The sequence below is a fragment of the Semicossyphus pulcher genome, unplaced genomic scaffold, assembly GCF_022749685.1.
Source record: "Semicossyphus pulcher isolate SPU_LCO1_2020_fin unplaced genomic scaffold, fSemPul1.0.p SCAF_12, whole genome shotgun sequence".
Taxonomy (NCBI): Eukaryota; Metazoa; Chordata; class Actinopteri; order Labriformes; family Labridae; genus Semicossyphus; species Semicossyphus pulcher.
Genome location: NW_027211626.1, coordinates 128,125 through 148,213, shown reverse-complemented (window position 1 = coordinate 148,213; position 20,089 = coordinate 128,125). Strand labels below are relative to the sequence as shown.

Below are 20,089 nucleotides of genomic sequence, written 5' to 3'. Positions count from 1 at the left end.
ATGGGGGAGAGGAATACAGCGTGGCAGGAGCCCGGCTACGAAGGGCTGTGCAACTACGCCCAAAAAATCACCTCCTGCTTCGGACTGGATGGTAAGAGAGAGGAGAAGAGATGGAGAGGAGGAGGGGGTGTGTTTCTGTGCCGTGCAGCAGGATGCAGAGACGGCTGAGGCTGTGGAAATGTTGGGCTGTGTTTCGATGCTGATTCTTGTGTGCGCAGAGACATCTCTCTTGTTTTATGAGCATGAACGTGTTGGTTTGTCAGTGTGTGGGTAATTGTGTCACAGCGACCACAGAGAGGATGACAAGTGGAGGGCAGCGCCTCACTGCAGCAGAATAGCATGTCCTCAGTTCCTCTCAGGTCCATGTGTGCATGTTGTGGGTGTTCGTTTTCAGGCTCAAACCTTCCTGTTTCACTTTACCTGTCCTCTGGAAGGAAACTCCGGCTTCTGAACGAAGAGTGAAAGTGTGATAAATGAAGTCTGATGAGTTGTGTATGGAAGTAAACAGTAGATCACAGCCAGCAGCTCCAGCCAATCCTGTCCCTGCACCGCGCAGACAAAAAGGAAAATCATTACATTTGAAGTGCAGGCCGAGGACGACATCTCCACACTCAGGAGATTTTGTGCTTTGTCATTGTCTGCTGTGCCTTTCATCACGCGTACCTTAGTGACCTATTTCATGTGGAGAGGAAGTAGAAAGCTGTGATGTGCTGATGGGTTTGATGGATGTTACATGTCAGGGAATGTCTTTGGTTATTAATCTGAGCACAGACTTCGCAGCGTTGTTTTGATGGTTTCACAACCATCGTGTTTTCAGTTGGTGTAAAACATGTCAGAGCTCTGTGGGGTTGTTAGGTTGTGTTTTTAATCATGCTCATCTGTAAGAAGGACGAACGCGTCCTTGACCCCGGGAAACGTGTTTGTAAAAACTGAATAGCTGGATTATGAATTTGGTTTTTCAGAGAAAACATTCATGAAGTCTTTGCCCAGAAATCTTCGTCCCATTAGCTGATTCAAAGATTAAAACCTCAGAACATGCCTTCTTACTAAGTTACATCTTCTAAAATCCTAAAGCGGATGATTTCAGAGGATCAGCGGAGTCACGGCTGGCGTTTCCACTCCAGCGCTGATGGAGATGCAGCATCTTTTGTTGTGAAGAACCCTGCTGATGAGTAATGTGTGTTTGTGCATTGTTGGCTGCAGGGATGACCTTGCTGGTGGTTGACCTTGTGAAGGACTGGCAGACGCCCAAAGCAATCTACTCTGAAAGTGTTGCTTGGATGGCTGCGATGCTGCATGCTGCTATGCATCTATTTCTCACTGTACATGAAGACGTTTTAATGCAAAGTGCACTGCAAGGTACAACAGACTCAGCTCCTCTTTGCAGGTGAGAATCAGCATCAGAGTTTAGACTGGGATGCTCCTGATCAGGTATGGAGTCTCCCTCGGACCCTTATGTGGAGCCACCTAACCCCACCCAGCAGATAATCTTAGGCTCGACGTCAGCCCTAAGCTGCTTAAGGCACCAGGCTGGTTGGGCTGAAGACACTCGTAGAGTAAGCTTCTTTCCCTGCTTCTCGCTCAGCTCCACCTGCAGCAGAGTGCTTCATCATACCTGCTGCCTGCTGTTTGGCACTGCCACCTGAAGGTGGATATCATTGTCCACTTCCTGCCTCCACTGCAGGTCTGAAGTGACAGTACGAGGGATCCAAACAGGAGGAGTTTCTACCCGAGGCCTCGCTGGATATCTCCATGATTTTATGATGAGCTGCAGTGAAGTTTCCCTCCAAGCTCGTGTTCCTTTGATTCTGTTTTGTGCCTCTATGATGTTCTCGATGTCCAGAGGTGGCTGGATCTTAGAGCGTGTCTGAGCCGGGCCCTGGCTAACATCTACCTGCAGTACACCACCCTCTTCTGTGGGACAGGAGAAGGGGAGCAGAGCACCATGCCCACCCTACCCAACCTCAACAGCCTGGGGAAGCTGTGCAGCTCCAGTCGCAGCCACAGCGTCGACCGCGTCCGCGTGAAGCGAAAGAGCTCAGTGAAGCGGATGTCCATCATTGAGGACGGGCACGTGGCCGAGGTCCTTTACCTCATTCCTAAACAGTACATGGAGCAGATGCCCTACCTCAACCCCAACGACTACTATCTGAGTGAGAGGCTGAATGATGTCGCTACAGGTAGGACAGGAGGAACGATTCACCATCTCAGGGATTCACTGCAACAACATTGTTCTACTTTTAGACCCTCTGAGTTGCCGTCTAAACTCCCACTCCTCTTCTTCTCCCACTTTAACTTTTATTTGTTCAAACCACGAGGTTGTCGTAGTCCTGTTTCTCCGTGTGGCTGCTCTGCCCTGTGATTAGGTGTCTGAAAGTGAATTGATTAGTTGCTACTAACAGATTACTTAAATGTAATTGGATGTTGGTGTGTGATTACACCGCAGCCTTTCCATCTGACCTGTGCGGATGTGAGAGAGCTCCTGTGCACGGGAGTTACGCAACCAAAAGTTACGCGCCAAAAAGTGTTTCTGTAAATGTTGAAAACTCAGGAAATTAATCAGCGTCCTCATCACAGTTATATAATGCAAACCGGTATGCAAGGACAGACCTGCTGCATTTAGCCAGGCGGCGGTACATGAAGCGACATGATGGCTTACATCAGGATTACTACATGGGCAGGAGCACAAATCGAGATTTCCAGACCTTATGTATTCACTGACTGCGTGCCAGACACAGAAGTGAAGGCATCACTGCTGCCTCTTAATTGTTTGCAAATACAGCTGCAGATACTGCTGCTGTTCTGAGTTACAGTCAGACTTGACGGATGGTTCATGCTCATGGAAAGTTTGTCTCTGCAGGCTGACCGCAGATCAAAGATCACAGAGGTCAAGGCTTATTTTAGACGTTTCCTTTCTTCAGTGACAGCTGAAACAAACCCACAGAGACAGTCAGAGCTGTGCCAAAACGGCATTATTTCACAAGTTCAGTGTTTTGAATACGAGTGGCACTTATTCTGCTCCGAGAGTGATGTTATCCAGAGGTCAGCAAGTGATTGATGGTACCTCAAAGAAACATGAAAACGGCAGCAGGCCCAGATTCCTGTGGATTAAAAAATGTGTTTTTCATGTTTTGTTTTGTTCGATTCTCACAAAAAGAAAGAAAGTTAAACGTTCTTTTGCAGGTTTTGTAGCCACAACGCAGAGATGTTACTGTGGGATGTGTGAAATAGACTTTGAAGAAGTGAACCTGGTTGCATCGATTGCAGTTCAAAAGCTTCTGACAGTTTCTGAAATAGAAACAGTGAAGTGCTGCTATTATCCAGACGCAGAGAGGCAGGTCTGTCTGCTGCAGGAGAGACGGACGCTTCATCCGTTAGCTTCTTTCTGTCACACTGTGTGTCAACAGAGCTGCAGAGCGTCATCCCGTGCATGGGGTGTGGAGCTCAGAGAGAGTGTGTGCGTGTGTGTGTGTGTGTGTGTGTGTGAGTGTGTGTGTGCGTACATGCGTGCGTGAGTGTGTGCGTGTGTGTAGCTGTCTGGCCTCCTGCAATCCTAATTTTAATCCCGGGATAACTCTGGAGTATGTCCACACACACGCTTGTTTACGGTAAATGTGACCTCTTGCATTAAAATGTCAGACTGCTTCACTTCTCATTGCATCAGTCTGTAACTGTAAATCAGTCATTTATCAGTGCTACATGCTAACAGTGCTAAACCTGCACTGATTAGGGCTGTGCACTGAGTGGTGTCTAGGTTATTAATGGACAGTCAGACATGGATCATCCACAGGTGAGCCAAACGCAGTCCAAACCTCTCATCCATGGATAATAGGCTTTCCTTTTCTGGGCGAGCCTGTAGCATGAAGGTCCAGCAGCCCCCAGAGATTATGACCAGATGATTAAAGGTCCATTACAGAATCATTAGAAGGCACAATAACAGGACATCTTTGTGCTGCTTTTAGAGGCTAGTAGGCACACTGTACACTGGAAACACAAACCTCAATAGCATTCTTACTATGTCATTTAGGGTCCTGTAAACATAATAGCATCTAAAATGAAAAATAAGTTTTAATTTTAATTCAATGTAATGTTGTTTGTGGGCGCCGGTTTGGACCGTATACAGAGGCTGTAGTCCTCGATGCGGCGGCCCGGGATCAACTCCCGTCCACGGGCCTTTGCCGCGTATCATCCCATCTCTCTCTTCTTCCATTTCCACCACTATCCGCTGTCCTCTCCAAAATAAAGACAAAAAATAATCTTTAAAAAATAATAATAATGTATGTTTCCAATGTAATGTAGGTTTATGTTGTTTGGCTTCCATCCAACCATTCTTAAGAAAAGTGACATGGCAGCTGTTTAGCTGTTAGCACCCAGCGTTAGCCTCGTGCGTGAGTGATTTAACATCCCAGGCTGAATATTTTGACGGCCATGGTTGTGTATTTTCGGCTCCAGGAGTTCAGCCCGTTGATGATCTATTTTTGGCAGCAGATGTTGACCGTTGATGGAGGGAGTTTAGCTCTATAATAAGACAGCACTAGCTAGCTTTACAGAGCACCATAGCTTTGAGAACAAACAGGAGCATCTTAGCTAACGCAGCATGTGTATGCTAACTGCTAACTACGATATGGATACAAAGCATTTAGTAACTCAGCATCAATGAGCAGATGACATGGATCATTTCTGATGCTTCTGCTTCCTCTGACTCACAGGACTCAAATATATAAAACTGTGCTGTTGTTGTGGGCGGAGCCAGGCAGATGTCAATCAAAATGTGATCAGCCACACCCACACAGTTTTAAAAATGAGCTGTTTTTGAGCTCGGTTTTCTAATAGTTCTCCAGAGGCTCTAAGGAGATGTTTTCTGATCATTCATGCAGCTCTTCTTTAAAACTCTAATCTGAGGTCATCATAACCCCATTACACGTTTCCCAGCCTTCATCATAAAACAGGGTGGAGTTCAGGCTGGAGAAATGTCGGCTGACTATATTTACTCTTTTCCTCTCTGGCACGTCTTCACTGCCCGATGAGGAGAAAACGCCCCGGTGCAAACACATGCAGGGTGTCGGGGATCCAGCAGGTGGCACAGTTGAAGCTGCAGAGGATGAATACATCCTGAATGCATAATGAGCTGCATCAGCAATTATAGAGATGTGAAACTCTTCCTCCCCCTCAGACATGAGGAGGTTCAGAGAGGCTGCAGCATGTCCGTGACCGTGTGGTCCCCGATGGCTGCTGGTGAGGTGTGGATGACTTCTGAAATCATTCTGTCTTTTCTGCACATAAAAGAGTCTGCAAACATTTGACAGGTCTCCTGCTAGATCTCAGTGGGTTTAATCTGCTCATCAGGATGTGTTATTAGACAAGAAGAAGAAGCTTCATTTGTATAGCACCTTTTAAAACGTGCTTTACAACAGCAGAATAAAAACAGATAAGAGTAATAAAACACATGTAGTATGAAAAAGGATGGAGAGATTTAAAACCGGATCGGATTTCTTCCTGGAGAAGTGTTAGCATGTTAGCATGTTAGCAGCCTGGTTAAAACAATGCAGAGCTTTTCTGAACAAATGACACAAAAACAGAGTTCTCTCTCTTTTGTTAGAAATTTGCATAAATATTTCATGATGCAAATGTTTTTTTAATCTCCCCTTGCAGATGTGAATCGTGCCCATTCTGCAACATAAGAAACAATAAGAGTAAAGACTGCATCTATAAGAGTTAGATTTTAAAGCAGACGCGCTGCAAGTGTTTCATCTGGTCATACAGCAGTGTATGATGTAAGAGTCGCGGCGGTCTCACGGCTCAGTCAGGAACGTGCTCACCTGTGCTCTCTGTAATTGGATTACAGGGGATCCACTAAAGATAATAATACAGAGCTCATGCTAGAGATAACCCTAAGTCGGACCTTGGACCTTAAATGGCCCCCTGGCCCACGCATGAAGTCCTCATACAGGACACGACCTGCAGGGAGCGTGTGATGGTGCACGGCTGTCAATCAAGCCTGGTTTCACTGTATACAGAGCCTTGCATTAGAGCTCCGCCCCCTCTGACCTTTTCACCTTTAACAGAGTTTAACCTGAAATTTAAATTAACAAAGGCAGACCACAAAGCACACATCTATCTGACGCACAGGTGGTACCTGAAGGTGATTCATGCACCTGATCACAGTCAGGGGGTGTCGCCAAAAATATCTAAGATTTTAATCATTCTGAATATCAGGTGATTTTCCTTCCTCACTTTAAAATTCAAGGTTCAACATATTAAACAAACATACTAACTCCAATTAATTACATTCAATTTGCAGTCGTAACACGACAACGTGGAAAATCTCAAGGGAGGTGAATCGGTGCGCCTGATCGATCAGGTTGTGTTGATTGGATCTGATTAGAATGTAAAGAATACTTTTTTCATCATTTAGAGACATTTTTTTAATTGTGTATAATGACTTTAATACATTTTTAATTTGATGTTAATTATTCATTTTGGTGCGCGGTGCTTTAATCACCTCCAGTTACTGTCAACATTTCCAAAAGAAGTCTGTCTTTTCCTGAGTTGCCTTTGCGTCTGATAAATGTAAGGCTTTTGAGTTTGTGTGTTTTTGTTCATATTTGTCAAACGGTCATTTGTGTTGAAATATTTCTGCACAGCAGGTTCATTACTGCACAGAAAGCCGTGGTTGATCCCCGCCTGCTGCCCTGTTCTGCTCTCTGTTGAGCTGCAGGGATGTTTAAAGGATCATTCACAGAAAAATCTGAACTTTTAATTCATGAAAGAGACTTTATCTTCATACATTCAGATCACACACAGATGATCTGAGGACACACTGATGGGCTTTAAGGAGGAGACTTTAAAAAGGAGGAGGAGGCTGAATAAGAGAAGGAGAAAGTCAGGTCTGCCTGCCTGTCCCCACACGCATGTGATGTGTGTGTTCCTGCATTATAACTGTACATGTGAGGGTCTGTTTCAGGGATGTGGGGTTTAGTCGCACAGAGGCAGCAGCGGCAGCCACCTGGTTGCTGCAATGAGGAGGCGGCTGACACAACAGAGGGGAGGAGAGAGGGAGCAGGAGGGGCAGAGGGAGGAGGAGGAGGAGGAGGAGAGGGATGGGAGGAAAACAGACAGTCGGGAGGCAAACCCCACGCTGTAGCCGCGTTTTTGGGGAGGAGAGCTTAAAGAAGCACCCACACCTCTCTCTCTCTCTCTCTCTCTCTCTCTCGGTGGTGTGTCTCTCTCTCTCTCTCTCTCTCTCTCTCTCTCGGTGGTGTGTCTCTCTCTCTCTCTCTCTCTCTCTCTCTCGCTCGCTCCGTGGTGTGTGTGTCTCTCTCTCTCCCTCTCTCTCTTGGTGGTGTGTCTCTCTCTCCATCTCTCTCTTGCTCGCTCGGTGGTGTCTCGGCTCTCTCTCTCTCCCTCTCTCTCTCGCTCGCTCGGTGGTGTGTCTCTCTCTCTCTCTCTCTCTCTCTCTCTCGCTCGCTCCGTGGTGTGTGTGTCTCTCTCTCTCCCTCTCTCTCTTGGTGGTGTGTCTCTCTCTCCATCTCTCTCTTGCTCGCTCGGTGGTGTCTCGGCTCTCTCTCTCTCCCTCTCTCTCTCGCTCGCTCGGTGGTGTCTCGGCTCTCTCTCTCTCCCTCTCTCTCTCGCTCGCTCGGTGGTGTATCGGCTCTCTCTCTTCAGCTCTTCAGTCTTGGATATAAAGAGGAACTAGCAGCTGCTGTGTGACTGCTGTCCGACACCCGGAGCCTTTTCTGGTGCAGATTTAGCTGGAGTCCAATGGTCATGGTCAAAGAAAAAGGTATTCCAGCGGTCGTGGCTTCAGTGTGTGTGTGTGTGTGTGTGTGTGTGTGTGTGTGTGTGTCTGATGTGCAGCTTGTCCAGTTGTTTGAATTCGATTTAGTTTGACTGATTTTAGTGAGCTGATTATTTTTAGGTGTGCAGATGCTGAAGGAGTCAGGCTAACGTGGTTTTCTTCATGTGGGTGTGTGTTTGCTGCAAGAAGCATGACTAATGCCACAGTGTGAATGTGCATCTTCAACAGATTCCCTTCGTTTAAAGACTTAGAGGTGCGACGCCCTTCTTCTCCAGCAGCTGATGCTCGGGTTGGATCCTGCTTCATTCGGCAGCCTCGGTCTTTACGTGAATGTGTGTGGGAGGAAAGCATCTGTGTGTTGCTCGGGGTGATGATGTGCAGATTATACTAGAAACAGGTTTAATGCTGAATGTGAAGCTAACATGTAGGGACAAAGTGCAGCGCTGTAGTGTAAGGATCCACACTGCGCAGAGCGATGGAGCTGCACTCTCCCTCTCTCTTGCTCTCGCTCTCTCGCTCGCTCGCTGTGTCTGCAGCCGTTGCCATGGTGACCACCTAAAAGGTACCCTCCATTGTTGTCAGCTGTGGCCTCATTCATAGTGTCCTGTTAAAATAGGAAGAAGGATGATTGTTTCCCGCCTGTAAGAGGGGTCGCCCGGCTGTGTGGGAGGACTCAGGTGAAGTCAGAGGAGGTTACGTTCAAGAGATTTTAACGTTCTCTGCGGTTTACAGAGGCATGTATGTGGTGGACTATTGTTTGTCAGTATGACTCACAGCCAGCAGCCACATAAGCACCATTTTCTATAATAAAATATCCTCTTGAAATTCAAGTTATGCAAACAATTCTCTGCATTTAAACCTCTGAGAAACATAAAGGACACATTTTAAATCAATAGGTGTGTCATTGGCTTGAACTGAATCTGTAAGTATGACTAAAACTAACTATTACATCACTGCTTTGCACATGAACAGGGCTGATTTAAAGAGATTAATCAGAGTAATAAGTCAATAATTGATCCCTTTGTGGAGTCTTAAGTTAACCAGATTGATTTATAACTCTGTGCTTCAGCTTCCAGCTCCTGTAGAGTTTGAGTCCGTGTGTGGGCATGTGATATTTTTATGTTCAGTCTGAAAATATTTCTACCATAAAAAAAAACATGTGTACCGATAGTTTTTTGGACAGATCCGAGTGTGTAGGTTTGTTTGTGTATCTGACAGCTCTCTGGAGGCGGCGTCCGGCTCTGAGCTGCTCTCTTCATGTGGACTCAAACAGCCACAAAGAAACGGGCGACCTGCCATTGAGTCCCCGCGCTGGCAGGAACACCCCTAACCTCTGGCTGCCACATGTTCAACTCCCACAATCCCTCTGAAAGTTTCCATGGACCTAACCCGCTCTCTCGCCTGCCCACTCAGGGATCTGTTTCTACAGGAGGGTTTTGGAGTCTTTAAACCGGAAGCCGAGGAGGCTTTCAGACCTCCGATTTCTTCGTGTATCCTCCGGCGAGCTCATCGTGCAGCCTGTCAGAGGCCAGGTGGGCTCTGTACCATCACAGCTGACCAAACACTGAAGCATACTGTACACTCACAATGATGAATCATATTACAGAGAATGCAGTGTAAGCGTTTGTCTGCGTGCAGGCGGTTGTCCTACTTTCAAAGCCAAGAATACTGTGAAATAGTTTGTAATCTATTTGGACCGTGTGTACCCAGGCAGTGGCAGGCAGTTTATCTGCACGTGCTTGCAGGTGATTTATTTGTGCTCTCCTCTTTCTTGCATTCTCTGCATTTCATTGCGTAAGAGCCGTGCTGTGAGATCAGAGAATCGTCGTCACATTCACGTGTGCAGAACTTTCTGCATTCCTGATGTGAACATTTCCGTCTGAGACGAGAGTCTAATGTTATCATCCTCTTCCTCTGCCCGCTGTGATTCTGCAGAGTGCTGCAGTCGTCTGCAGTGGAACCTCATCTCTGAAGCCTGCCAGTGTCTCCCCCCCCGAACGAGGAGCTAAAGCCTTTCACAGACATGAATGCATCACACGGCCTCTCATAGACACACAGTGTTTGTATAGCTGGCACACAGGACCAGAATATACAGATGAGATAAGTGGTCAGCCTGAGAGAGAGAGAGAGAGAGAGAGAGAGAGAGAGAGAGAGAGAGAGACACTGACCTGATATCTGCAGACTAAAACAACAGGAGGAGAATCACATGAAACAGGCTCAGACTGCTGAACAAACCTCCTCCCTGTTTGAATAAAAGTAAACTGCTTTCCTAAATACATTCAAGTGACAACGTAAACGCTGCCTGCATTCTGTTCACAGATCCGTGCACAGTGCTGGAGCCAACAGGAGGCAGGATGGGGTGGATGACGGGCGTACAAAACACCTGACTGCTAAACAAGTGTCGGGAGTTTGTGTCCATGCTTTGTTTAGTGGTTCACTGGATTAGGAACCAATTAGGAAATCAAAACACTTTTTCTACGACTACGATTACTTTTATGCCAATCTCGGAACCTACCAGCGATCACCTGACGTCGATATAACCTGTCAGAGCGACTGACATTTCTCTGGACTTCTGTATGTTCTCTGGCCCAGACTTCCTCTTCCATGCGCAGGTCTTTGTCTGCAGTCCGAATAACAAGCTCAGAAGCAAGATGGCAGTTGGAGTTGAGACAAGACATCTCTGCTGTACTTATATGCAGATGTCTGTTTAAAGACATGAATAAAAAGCTGATTGTTATCAGCCGATGGGATTCGTTTCGCCTCTTTTGCTCATCACATGGATTTTTTCCCTGCATCTCACTAAAGATGCAGAAACGCTCGCGGACCAGAACCCCTGATGATGCTCGTCGGACTATAAACGTAAAACAAAAACTCTCCTTCAGATTCTGTTAAAGAGATCACGTTTATACAATATATCCGCTTTAGTTAAGGTTAGGAAAAGATTGTGGTTTCTATGAGTTTAAATAAAACTGGAACATGTCACTGGAACAAGTCACAGCTGATTGTCTCTGTGTTAACCATCAATCGGTTTGATAATCACAGGAAACACGAGGCAGGACTGTGGCGCTTATAATGGGCCATTATTTAGAGGCAAAAAGCCAAAGACTTCATCGTCTCCACTTCAAACACAAAGCTCCCGCGCTCCATGAACGCACCATTGTCTCCTGTTAGATAAGTGTGTTTATCAGCGTCCTCTTATTTTACGTCCCGACCCAACAACAACGCTCCGCAGCGTGCCGTTCAGCCATTCAGACCGGATCATTATTCCTCACCCAGGTCCCTGAGGATTAGTCTTTCATGGCTGGGGGGCCTGAAGGAGGCTGATAGGGCCCCCCCACACAATTTGTGCCCGTGTTTGAAGTGCTTTGTCTGGGACGCTGGTGGCAGGGCAGAGGGGCGGGAGGCGGTGAATACTGCATACATATTCATGGAGGGGAGGGTTAACAGCTCCTTGTTATGTCTGGGTGATGAAGAGCTCTGCACACCCTCCCCCAAACACACACACACACACACATACACACACACACACACACACACCCACACACACACACGCACACACACACACACACACACACACACACACACACACACACACACACACACACACACACACACACTTATCCCATCACGCTTTGGGATTTCATGGAGGGCATATTTCACTTCCTTTTGATATTCATTATGGGTCAGACCCCGTCGGAATATTCCATCCAAACTGGCAGGACTGGATGGATATTGGAGTAAAAAGTATTTGTGTGTGTGTGTGTGTGTGTGTGTGTATTGGTGTGTGTGTGTGTGTGTGTGTGTATTGGTGTGTGTGTGTGTGTGTGTGTGTGTGTATTGTTGGCTTTGAAGGACACATTCTGTATCTACGGCCAAAAGTATTGGCATGGATGCAGGAGTGGGGATGACTGCTTTAGCCTCTGTTTTTATCCCTCTCTCTTTGTCTCACACACTCATACACACAAATTGTACACACACACACACACGCACACACACACACACACACACACACACACACACACACACACACACACACACACACACACACACACACACACACAGACAAACACGCACACACACACTCCTTTGGGGCTTCTATCCGTCTGTACTTGAAACTCTTGTGTCTGTGCCTCTCGCAGTAACAAAGGCTTGCGCAACTGAATATTTATTCCATCTTTTCATCTCTTATCGTTTCTTTAATGATTCCCTTTTTCCCCGTGTGTGTCTCCACACCTCTCCTGTAGTATGTTTGCGTTCCTCGGGGTTCGTGGTCGGAAATGAAGCAAAAAAAGTCTGAAGCGTCCTCAGCAGATCGGCTCGCCCTCTGTCAATAAGCCCGCTCTATTGTTATTTACCAGCGAGGCTGGTGCACGTGTTACAGGGAAATCTCTCCTCAGGGGATCCAAGATGTCCCTCTGCACTTCCCTCCAGAGTCTCATCTGCAGCCTTTATTATTGCCAACGCAGCTCTGCGCTGCTTAACCGGGTGGGGGTGGGTTTGATGTCGGGGTGGAGAGAGCAGCCCCCTTTCCTGTGTGCCTGGCTTTGGGATGCTCTGCTGGTTATTGTTCCCTCAGCGCTGTGTGTGTTTGTGTGTGCGTGTGTGAGTCATTGTGTGTTTGGGCTCATATCAGTCACTTTATCCCCCGGTGATGAGGCAGGACAGATCACTCTGTCAGCACAGCCGACACATCCCGCTCACAATGAGGAATGTGAGCCGCACTCGGAAAAATTCTCCTACTGTACATTTCACAGAGCTGAGCGCCGAGGCTGCTCCGTGTGCACCGTGCTCACTTATTTATAGCTTTATATAATATACATTCCAGCAAATCAAGCCCCAGTTTACTGCTAACACACCAACCTCTACACACTCACTAATGGATTTATTTCAGATCCATGACATTGAATTTAAAATTGCTTTAAGTCGTGCTTTTGTAGACGTGAGGAGGCCTGAAAGCATTAAGAGATCTCAGTCACGGATTTATGTCCAAACAAACCCTGTAAATGAATCAGTCTGAATCCTCACAGCTAATTAAACATCCCGTTTTATGTTGGCTTCTTTAATTTTTATGAAACATCATGTCGAGGACTCGTCTCAGCCTGATTGTGGCACAGTTTCTCTCTCTGCAGGAAAACAGCACTTTAGTAAAGGAGGCTGGAAAAACACACAGCGCTCAGAGACTCCATCCAAACCTCACTATTTTAGCTCCTGTGTGTGTGTGTGTGTGTGTGTGTGTGTGTGTGTGTGTGTGTGTGTGTATGGGGTCCCAACATCTGTCTTGGATTTTTGTCAACCTGTGATGACGTTAGCAGCGGTCACTTTTCCATGATGGCGTCCCCTCACACTCTATGAAATGTTAGAAATAGTACGTTGGCATTAAAAACAGGATTTTCTGCATCAAAACTTCTGCACAAATATTTAACAGTTGCTTTAATCTCTATTTTAAATAATGATTACATGTAATGAAAGGTTTAGAGTTGCAGTCCCTCTAAAGGGAACCTCTTCACACACTGTTCTGCTTTAATGACGTCCACGTGTTAAAACCCTCTTGATGCTTCCAGCAGCTCCAAACAGGAGGCAGACAGTTATTCTCATTTAATCCTTTCATTTGTTTCGTTTTTTTATAGGGACGAAGCACATGAATGGCTCTGCATAAAAACATGCCCACATTAGCAAGGATGCTAATTTACATCTGTAGCTAGTTAGGAAGTAGCGGGCTAACACGGTGGAGCATTTAGCATCAAAGCAGATTTTTAGCTCAGGATTTGTTGTTGGAAACCAGAGCTAACAGCTGATTGTTGCTCTTTATTAATATCTCACACACAACTGTTTACGACATGCTCGTTATATTCAACACAAGATGAAAGTCAAAGTTTTGTTTGCAGCTTGTTGTGCAAAAAGGTGTGTACAGTTTTTCTTTGTTGTTAAAACAATGTGAAACAACGTTCCTAACACTCAGATTCAGAGAGAGCATTTATATGTTGCATCTCTATGTTAGCAGAGATGTGTCTTCCCGGGTCAATCGTTGTAGAAGTCATCAATAGTCGAAATGATCATTTAATCCTGCTAATGCATGAACTCATCATCAGGTGTTGCACATTATTCAGGAGCAACAGGATGTCCAGTGATTCATCAGCTGTAACTTTATTTCTGTTACTGTAGAGTACCACCGCATGACTTACTCACTGACACAGAAACTTCATCTGATGCATGAATCAAAGGTTTCAGGTGAGTTACAAACGTCTGCAGGTGACCTGGAAACTGAGAAGTTTAAACATGTTAGAAAAACGCTTCGACGTCTGTCTTTAAATGAGCACTTAGTTTGTCTGTGTTTGCAGAGTGCAGTTACCCAGACAGCCTGTGTTTCTCTGTGGAGGTGTGATGTCACACACCGAGCTGCTGAGAGGAGTTCAGAGATGACTCATTGTCCTGCTCGCTGTCACATCAGAGAGGAGACGGATAATCGACCCCTCTTATTCACATTATTTACATCCCTTCTTCTTCTTCTTCTTCTTCCTCTGGTTTTAAAATCTCTCTCAGCTCCTTTTTTGATCCACATAATGAACCGACTGATGATGTATCATTATGAACTTGCACAGGGGATTTCAGACCGCCCCTGAAGGCTCCATCAGAGTCTGTCGAAGTGACTCATTAAGAAAATAAAGTTCTGAAGTCTGGACTCTCGCTGATTTGATTTTGCTGCAGTCGAACCGTCTCAGTATCAGAAAGTTTCTGCAGCTGCAGGAGGACGTTAGGTAGACCGAGTCATCAATAATCCAGAGTCATGTCTCTTTGGTAGACCATCGATTGGTCTTGATGCTATTTCTGTGTCTTTGGTGGAGTCTTATTTTAGCCCTGCAGACTAATGATTCAGTGCAGAGCAGAAAGAGCAAAGATCCTTTCATGTGTTTTCTCACTGTGTGTGTGTGTGTGTGTGTGTGTGTGTGTGTGTGTGTGTATCTTTGTTTGAAAAAGAGACAGAGCTGAGAGGATGAAAGAAAGAGGCTGTCCTGCTTGTTAAAGCTCCTGAATGTGAAATAATCTGCTGGTTTCAGAATAGCTGATGAGCTGTGTGCAGTGCGGCACTGCAGCAATATTTACGTCCCGTACAGTAAAGTGAGAGGATTATCTGTGTGTGTTTGTGTGTGTTTATGTGTGTGTGTGTGTTTATGTGTGTGTGTGTGTGTGTGTGTGTGTGTGTGTGTGTGTGTGTGTGTGTGTGTGTGTGTTTATGTGTGTGTGTGTGTGTGTGTGTGTGTGTGAGGAACAGAAAACTTGAACTAGAACCACCGACTGGCTTGTCAGGCGTCTGAAGATGATAAAGTAATAGTAGCTTCTCTTTCCTCGATCATTATAATGGTTGTTACAATTCATCACGTTAACAAAGGGATTGAGAAGTCTTTACTTTGAGAACTGTGCATGTAAGTGCAACTATGGAGGCCCTGAAGGACAAACTAACTAGCCCTAACCCATTTTACAAAACATAATCTCTTTTTTTAAACGTTGTGTTTTTTTAAACGTTTTCGTGAAATGTCATTGCATTTTGACCTTCAGGGCCACTGTAGAAACCACAGTCATTGTAGCACTGTTTGTGGTCATGCAGCAGCAGCTGATTCAGGGTCAGCGTTTTGCTCTGTCAGAGTTAAAAGTCGAACATTTGAAATGAATTATTTGATGAATCATAATCACATTGTGTTTGATGATCTCTAGAGACTTAGTTCTCTTTAAGCACCACCAGCAGGTCAGAGGTTATGAGTGAAATATCTCAACATCTACCTGTTGGATTGATGCCAACATGGTTCAGACATTCACGGCGCCTACATGATGGATCCAAAGGACCTTTGACTTTTTCTCCCGCTCCATCTTGAATCTGATTTTTAGTTTTTGTCTCATTTTTCTTGACAATAATCGGAGGGCTTAAGTGATTCATTAAACATTTAACTTTTCATGCAGTGTGATCATCAGGTCCAAATGTTAATGTCTTTTTTGTGACGGAAGGCAGCTGAAGATAAAATGTACGTATATTTTCTGAGCTTGAATTGTCTCTATGACTCGTTCACACTGACAGCACCCTTTCAACGCATTCAGTGAGCATCTCAAGATTAGGCTCTGATGCGTGGAGGAGATGGCATTAGCCTGGTATCACACTAACCTCAGATTGCTAACTTAGCTAACATAACACCTGCTAAGTATCAGCATGTTACACTGTGTTTGTGAGCATATTAGCATGCTGACGTTAGCTCAAAGCACAGCTGTGCCTCAGCACAGAGAGAGACTGTGACTACGGACTCTTACCTTGTTCTTTCTTCCTTAAATCTGCTCACTGGCAGGTTGTTGGAAACATTTTTCTTTACAGGAAGATATTTGACAACTACAAGTTTTTCATTCAGTCACTTGCAGCTTCAGCAGAGAGAAATCCAATCACAGCAGCATTAAGCCTGCTCTGTTTTATTGTTGCCTGTGCTGCGTGTCTGTTCTGCTTACTGTCAAACACTCGACATCCACAGGAGGGAACGGACTCTGTGTCAGCCCCAAACATCCACAGGAGGGAACGGACTCTGTGTCAGCCCCAAACATCCACAGGAGGGAACGGACTCTGTGTCCGCCTAAAACATCCACAGGAGGGAACGGACTCTGTGTCCACCTAAAACATCCACAGGAGGGAACGGACTCTGTGTCCGCCCACATCCACAGGAGGGAACGGACCCTGTGTCCACCTAAAACATCCACAGGAGGGAACCGACCCTGTGTCCGCCTAAAACATCCACAGGAGGGAACGGACCCTGTGTCCGCCTAAAACATCCACAGGAGGGAACGGACTCTGTGTCCACCTAAAACATCCACAGGAGGGAACGGACTCTGTGTCCGCCCACATCCACAGGAGGGAACGGACCCTGTGTCCACCTAAAACATCCACAGGAGGGAACCGACCCTGTGTCCGCCTAAAACATCCACAGGAGGGAACGGACCCTGTGTCCACCTAAAACATCCACAGGAGGGAACCGACCCTGTGTCCACCTAAAACATCCACAGGAGGGAACGGACTCTGTGTCAGCCCCAAACATCCACAGGAGGGAACGGACTCTGTGTCCGCCTAAAACATCCACAGGAGGGAACGGACTCTGTGTCCACCTAAAACATCCACAGGAGGGAACGGACTCTGTGTCCGCCCACATCCACAGGAGGGAACGGACCCTGTGTCCACCTAAAACATCCACAGGAGGGAACCGACCCTGTGTCCGCCTAAAACATCCACAGGAGGGAACGGACCCTGTGTCCGCCTAAAACATCCACAGGAGGGAACGGACTCTGTGTCCACCTAAAACATCCACAGGAGGGAACGGACTCTGTGTCCGCCCACATCCACAGGAGGGAACGGACCCTGTGTCCACCTAAAACATCCACAGGAGGGAACCGACCCTGTGTCCGCCTAAAACATCCACAGGAGGGAACGGACCCTGTGTCCACCTAAAACATCCACAGGAGGGAACCGACCCTGTGTCCACCTAAAACATCCACAGGAGGGAACCGACTCTGTGTCAGCCCACATCCACAGGAGGGAACGGACTCTGTGTCCGCCCACATCCACAGGAGGGAACCGACCCTGTGTCCACCTAAAACATCCACAGGAGGGAACGGACTCTGTGTCAGCCCACATCCACAGGAGGGAACGGACTCTGTGTCCACCCACATCCACAGGAGGGAACGGACTCTGTGTCCGCCCACATCCACAGGAGGGAACGGACTCTGTGTCCGCCCACATCCACAGGAGGGAACGGACTCTGTGTCCGCCCACATCCACAGCTCTTTGTCAGTGAGATGTTTCATTATATGTCTTTGTTAGATTAGGACTGAAGTTTATCTTAACCCTTTAAAAATGGACGTAGGCTCCCTGCAGGCAGCCGCAGGAGCTGTTTGTTATCTTATGTTACATTTATGTTGCATGAAAACGTGCGTCTTGTGATTTGGCCACGAGGGATCATTGTTTGAATAAAATGTTCAAATAAGTTCTGAAGTCCTGAGAAATATTTCCCTATTTGTCCACGTGGAGTTCAGCATCAATGTGTTGTGTTTTTTTTTTCAATACTTTAATCAATCTTTACAGTTGATTGTTTTACATAACCTTTTAGCTTAGGCTGTACAGATTATAGGGATGCTAAAGATTTGAAGATACTCAAATAAATGACTTTAAAAAGCACAAAAATGTGGCACTGTATTTTTATTCAAATGTTCAAATGGTTAAAATGTGACATTAACCCTTTACATGTGGCACAAATAAGACTCGCACTGTAAAATAATTACAAATGGCCTGTGATGTTTTCCTTTGAGGATGAAAGTTCAGTAAACTCAATCATGAAAGTGATTTGATCGATCCCTTTGAGCGTCCCTGCTCCGCTCAGCACTTTGACTCTCCTCCTGATCAGACGACTATTTTTAGGCTGCCGCTCTCCAGAGAGTTTATCTGGGCTGAGAATCACAAGTTGTGCCGTCCTGCTCGATGTTGTTCTGTTTTACTCTGACAGCCTCTCAGCAGTCGGCCTCTGTCTCTGTTGTGTGTGTGTGTGTGTGTGTGTGAAGCTGGTCCCTGTGCAGAGCAGAGTGTGTCCTCACATGAACTTTAAAGTCATGTTAAAAAAACTGCCCTGACGACCACCATGACTCATCGTCATGTTAATGTCTCCTCTCTTGCAGTGGCTCATGCGCAGGACACACACCACCACTCCTCAGAGAAGCCCCTGATCCAGTGCTACAAGTGTGGGGAGCCATGTAAGGGCGAGGTGCTGCGGGTGCAGAACAAGCACTTCCACCTGAAGTGCTTCACCTGTAAAGGTAGAGTAACTCACTGCTGATTCATGGAAATATTCATCAAACAGTGCATGTCTCAGGAGTTTCAAGAAGGACGCTCATTTAGTGTCTCAAAGGTATTTTGAAATTACGCTACATGCTACACGTTACACACTACACGCTACGTGCTACACGTTACACGCTACACTCTACACGCTACGTGCTACACGTTACACACTACACTCTACACGCTACGTGCTACACGTTACACACTACACTCTACACACTACGTGCTACACGTTACACGCTACACGCTACACGCTACACTCTACACGCTACGTGCTACACGTTACACGCTACACGCTACACTCTACACGCTACGTGCTACACGTTATACGCCACACGCTACATGCTACACGCTACGACGCTCATTTAATGTCTCAAAGGTATTTTGAAATTACACTACATGCTACACGTTACACACTACACGCTACATGCTACACTCTACACGCTACATGCTACATTTTACACGCTACGTGCTACACGTTACACGCTACGTGCTACACGTTACACGCTACGTGCTACACGTTACACGCCACACGCTACAGGTTCACGCTGCTTACAAATTGTTCAGGTGTTGAATAGGTTTCACCACTATTTATTTACTACTTGTGATTTGGCTCAGCCTTTACTCCATGTGACACAAATATCTGATCAAAAACAGCGGTCTCGTTAACAAGCGGTTTGCTTTTTAATAAAGAGCCCTCCGACAGCTCAGACGTGTATTTTGTCTGAATAGCAGAAGAAGAATGTGGGAGTTGTGTGTGAAAATTGGCCGCAAAGGTGTGAAGTCTTTTTAAAATTCAGAGCTAATTTGATCCTGTCACAATAATAGGACATTTGCTTCCTTTTATTCAGCATGCTGCCTATTACTGCCTAAGCTAACTACAGTTGTGTTTTATAGAATGTGTTTCTGCCCTGTGATGTGGTTGGATGGTTCACAGGTATATTGGAGTTAAAAAGACGAACGTGCAACTGAACAAATAATTATTTTTCCATGACTGTCTGAAAAAGCATACCAATCACATTATGTTATAGGAGCAGTCGAGGTCCCTGAAGGCCACACAGTCCTCTCCATCCTTCTCTAATGAGGGGGATAAATGTTGCCATGGCTCACCTTCACTTCTCAGGCCTACAGTTTATACTTTAATCAAACAACCATCCAGACTGCTTTGAAAGTTCCACCTCTAATAATCCCTCCCTGTTTACCTCATTACTGATGGATTCCTGGCATTCAGGCCCGATTACGATGCAGCCGCCCAGGGCCGCCCAAACAGTCCGCTCATGTTGGTGAACCTGCCCCGCTGAAGCCCTCGTAGTTAATCTATGACTAGAGCACTGTTATAGAGTTAGCTTAGTGCACAAAGGCCCAGAATAACACACACAAACACTGAGATTAGCACCTAATTCTGTCCTCTACAAGTGGATATAAATGCCTTCAGTGTG

At 46.1% G+C, this 20,089-nt stretch overlaps 1 protein-coding gene across 4 annotated transcripts in view; it reads left to right on the top strand.

Moving 5' to 3' along the window:
• ablim1a (actin binding LIM protein 1a) overlaps positions 1-20,089 on the top strand; it is a 42,457-nt gene continuing 22,368 nt past the window's right edge. For all 4 annotated transcript variants that reach the window (XR_011307817.1, XR_011307816.1, XM_069658169.1 and 1 more), the window contains exons 1-2: positions 1-91; positions 18,491-18,628. Coding sequence is in view for 2 of the 4 variants with exons in the window: in XM_069658169.1 (XP_069514270.1) it covers positions 1-91; positions 18,491-18,628 (229 nt within the window). In the remaining 2 variants the exon portion in view is untranslated. The remainder of the gene's footprint in view (positions 92-18,490; positions 18,629-20,089) is intronic.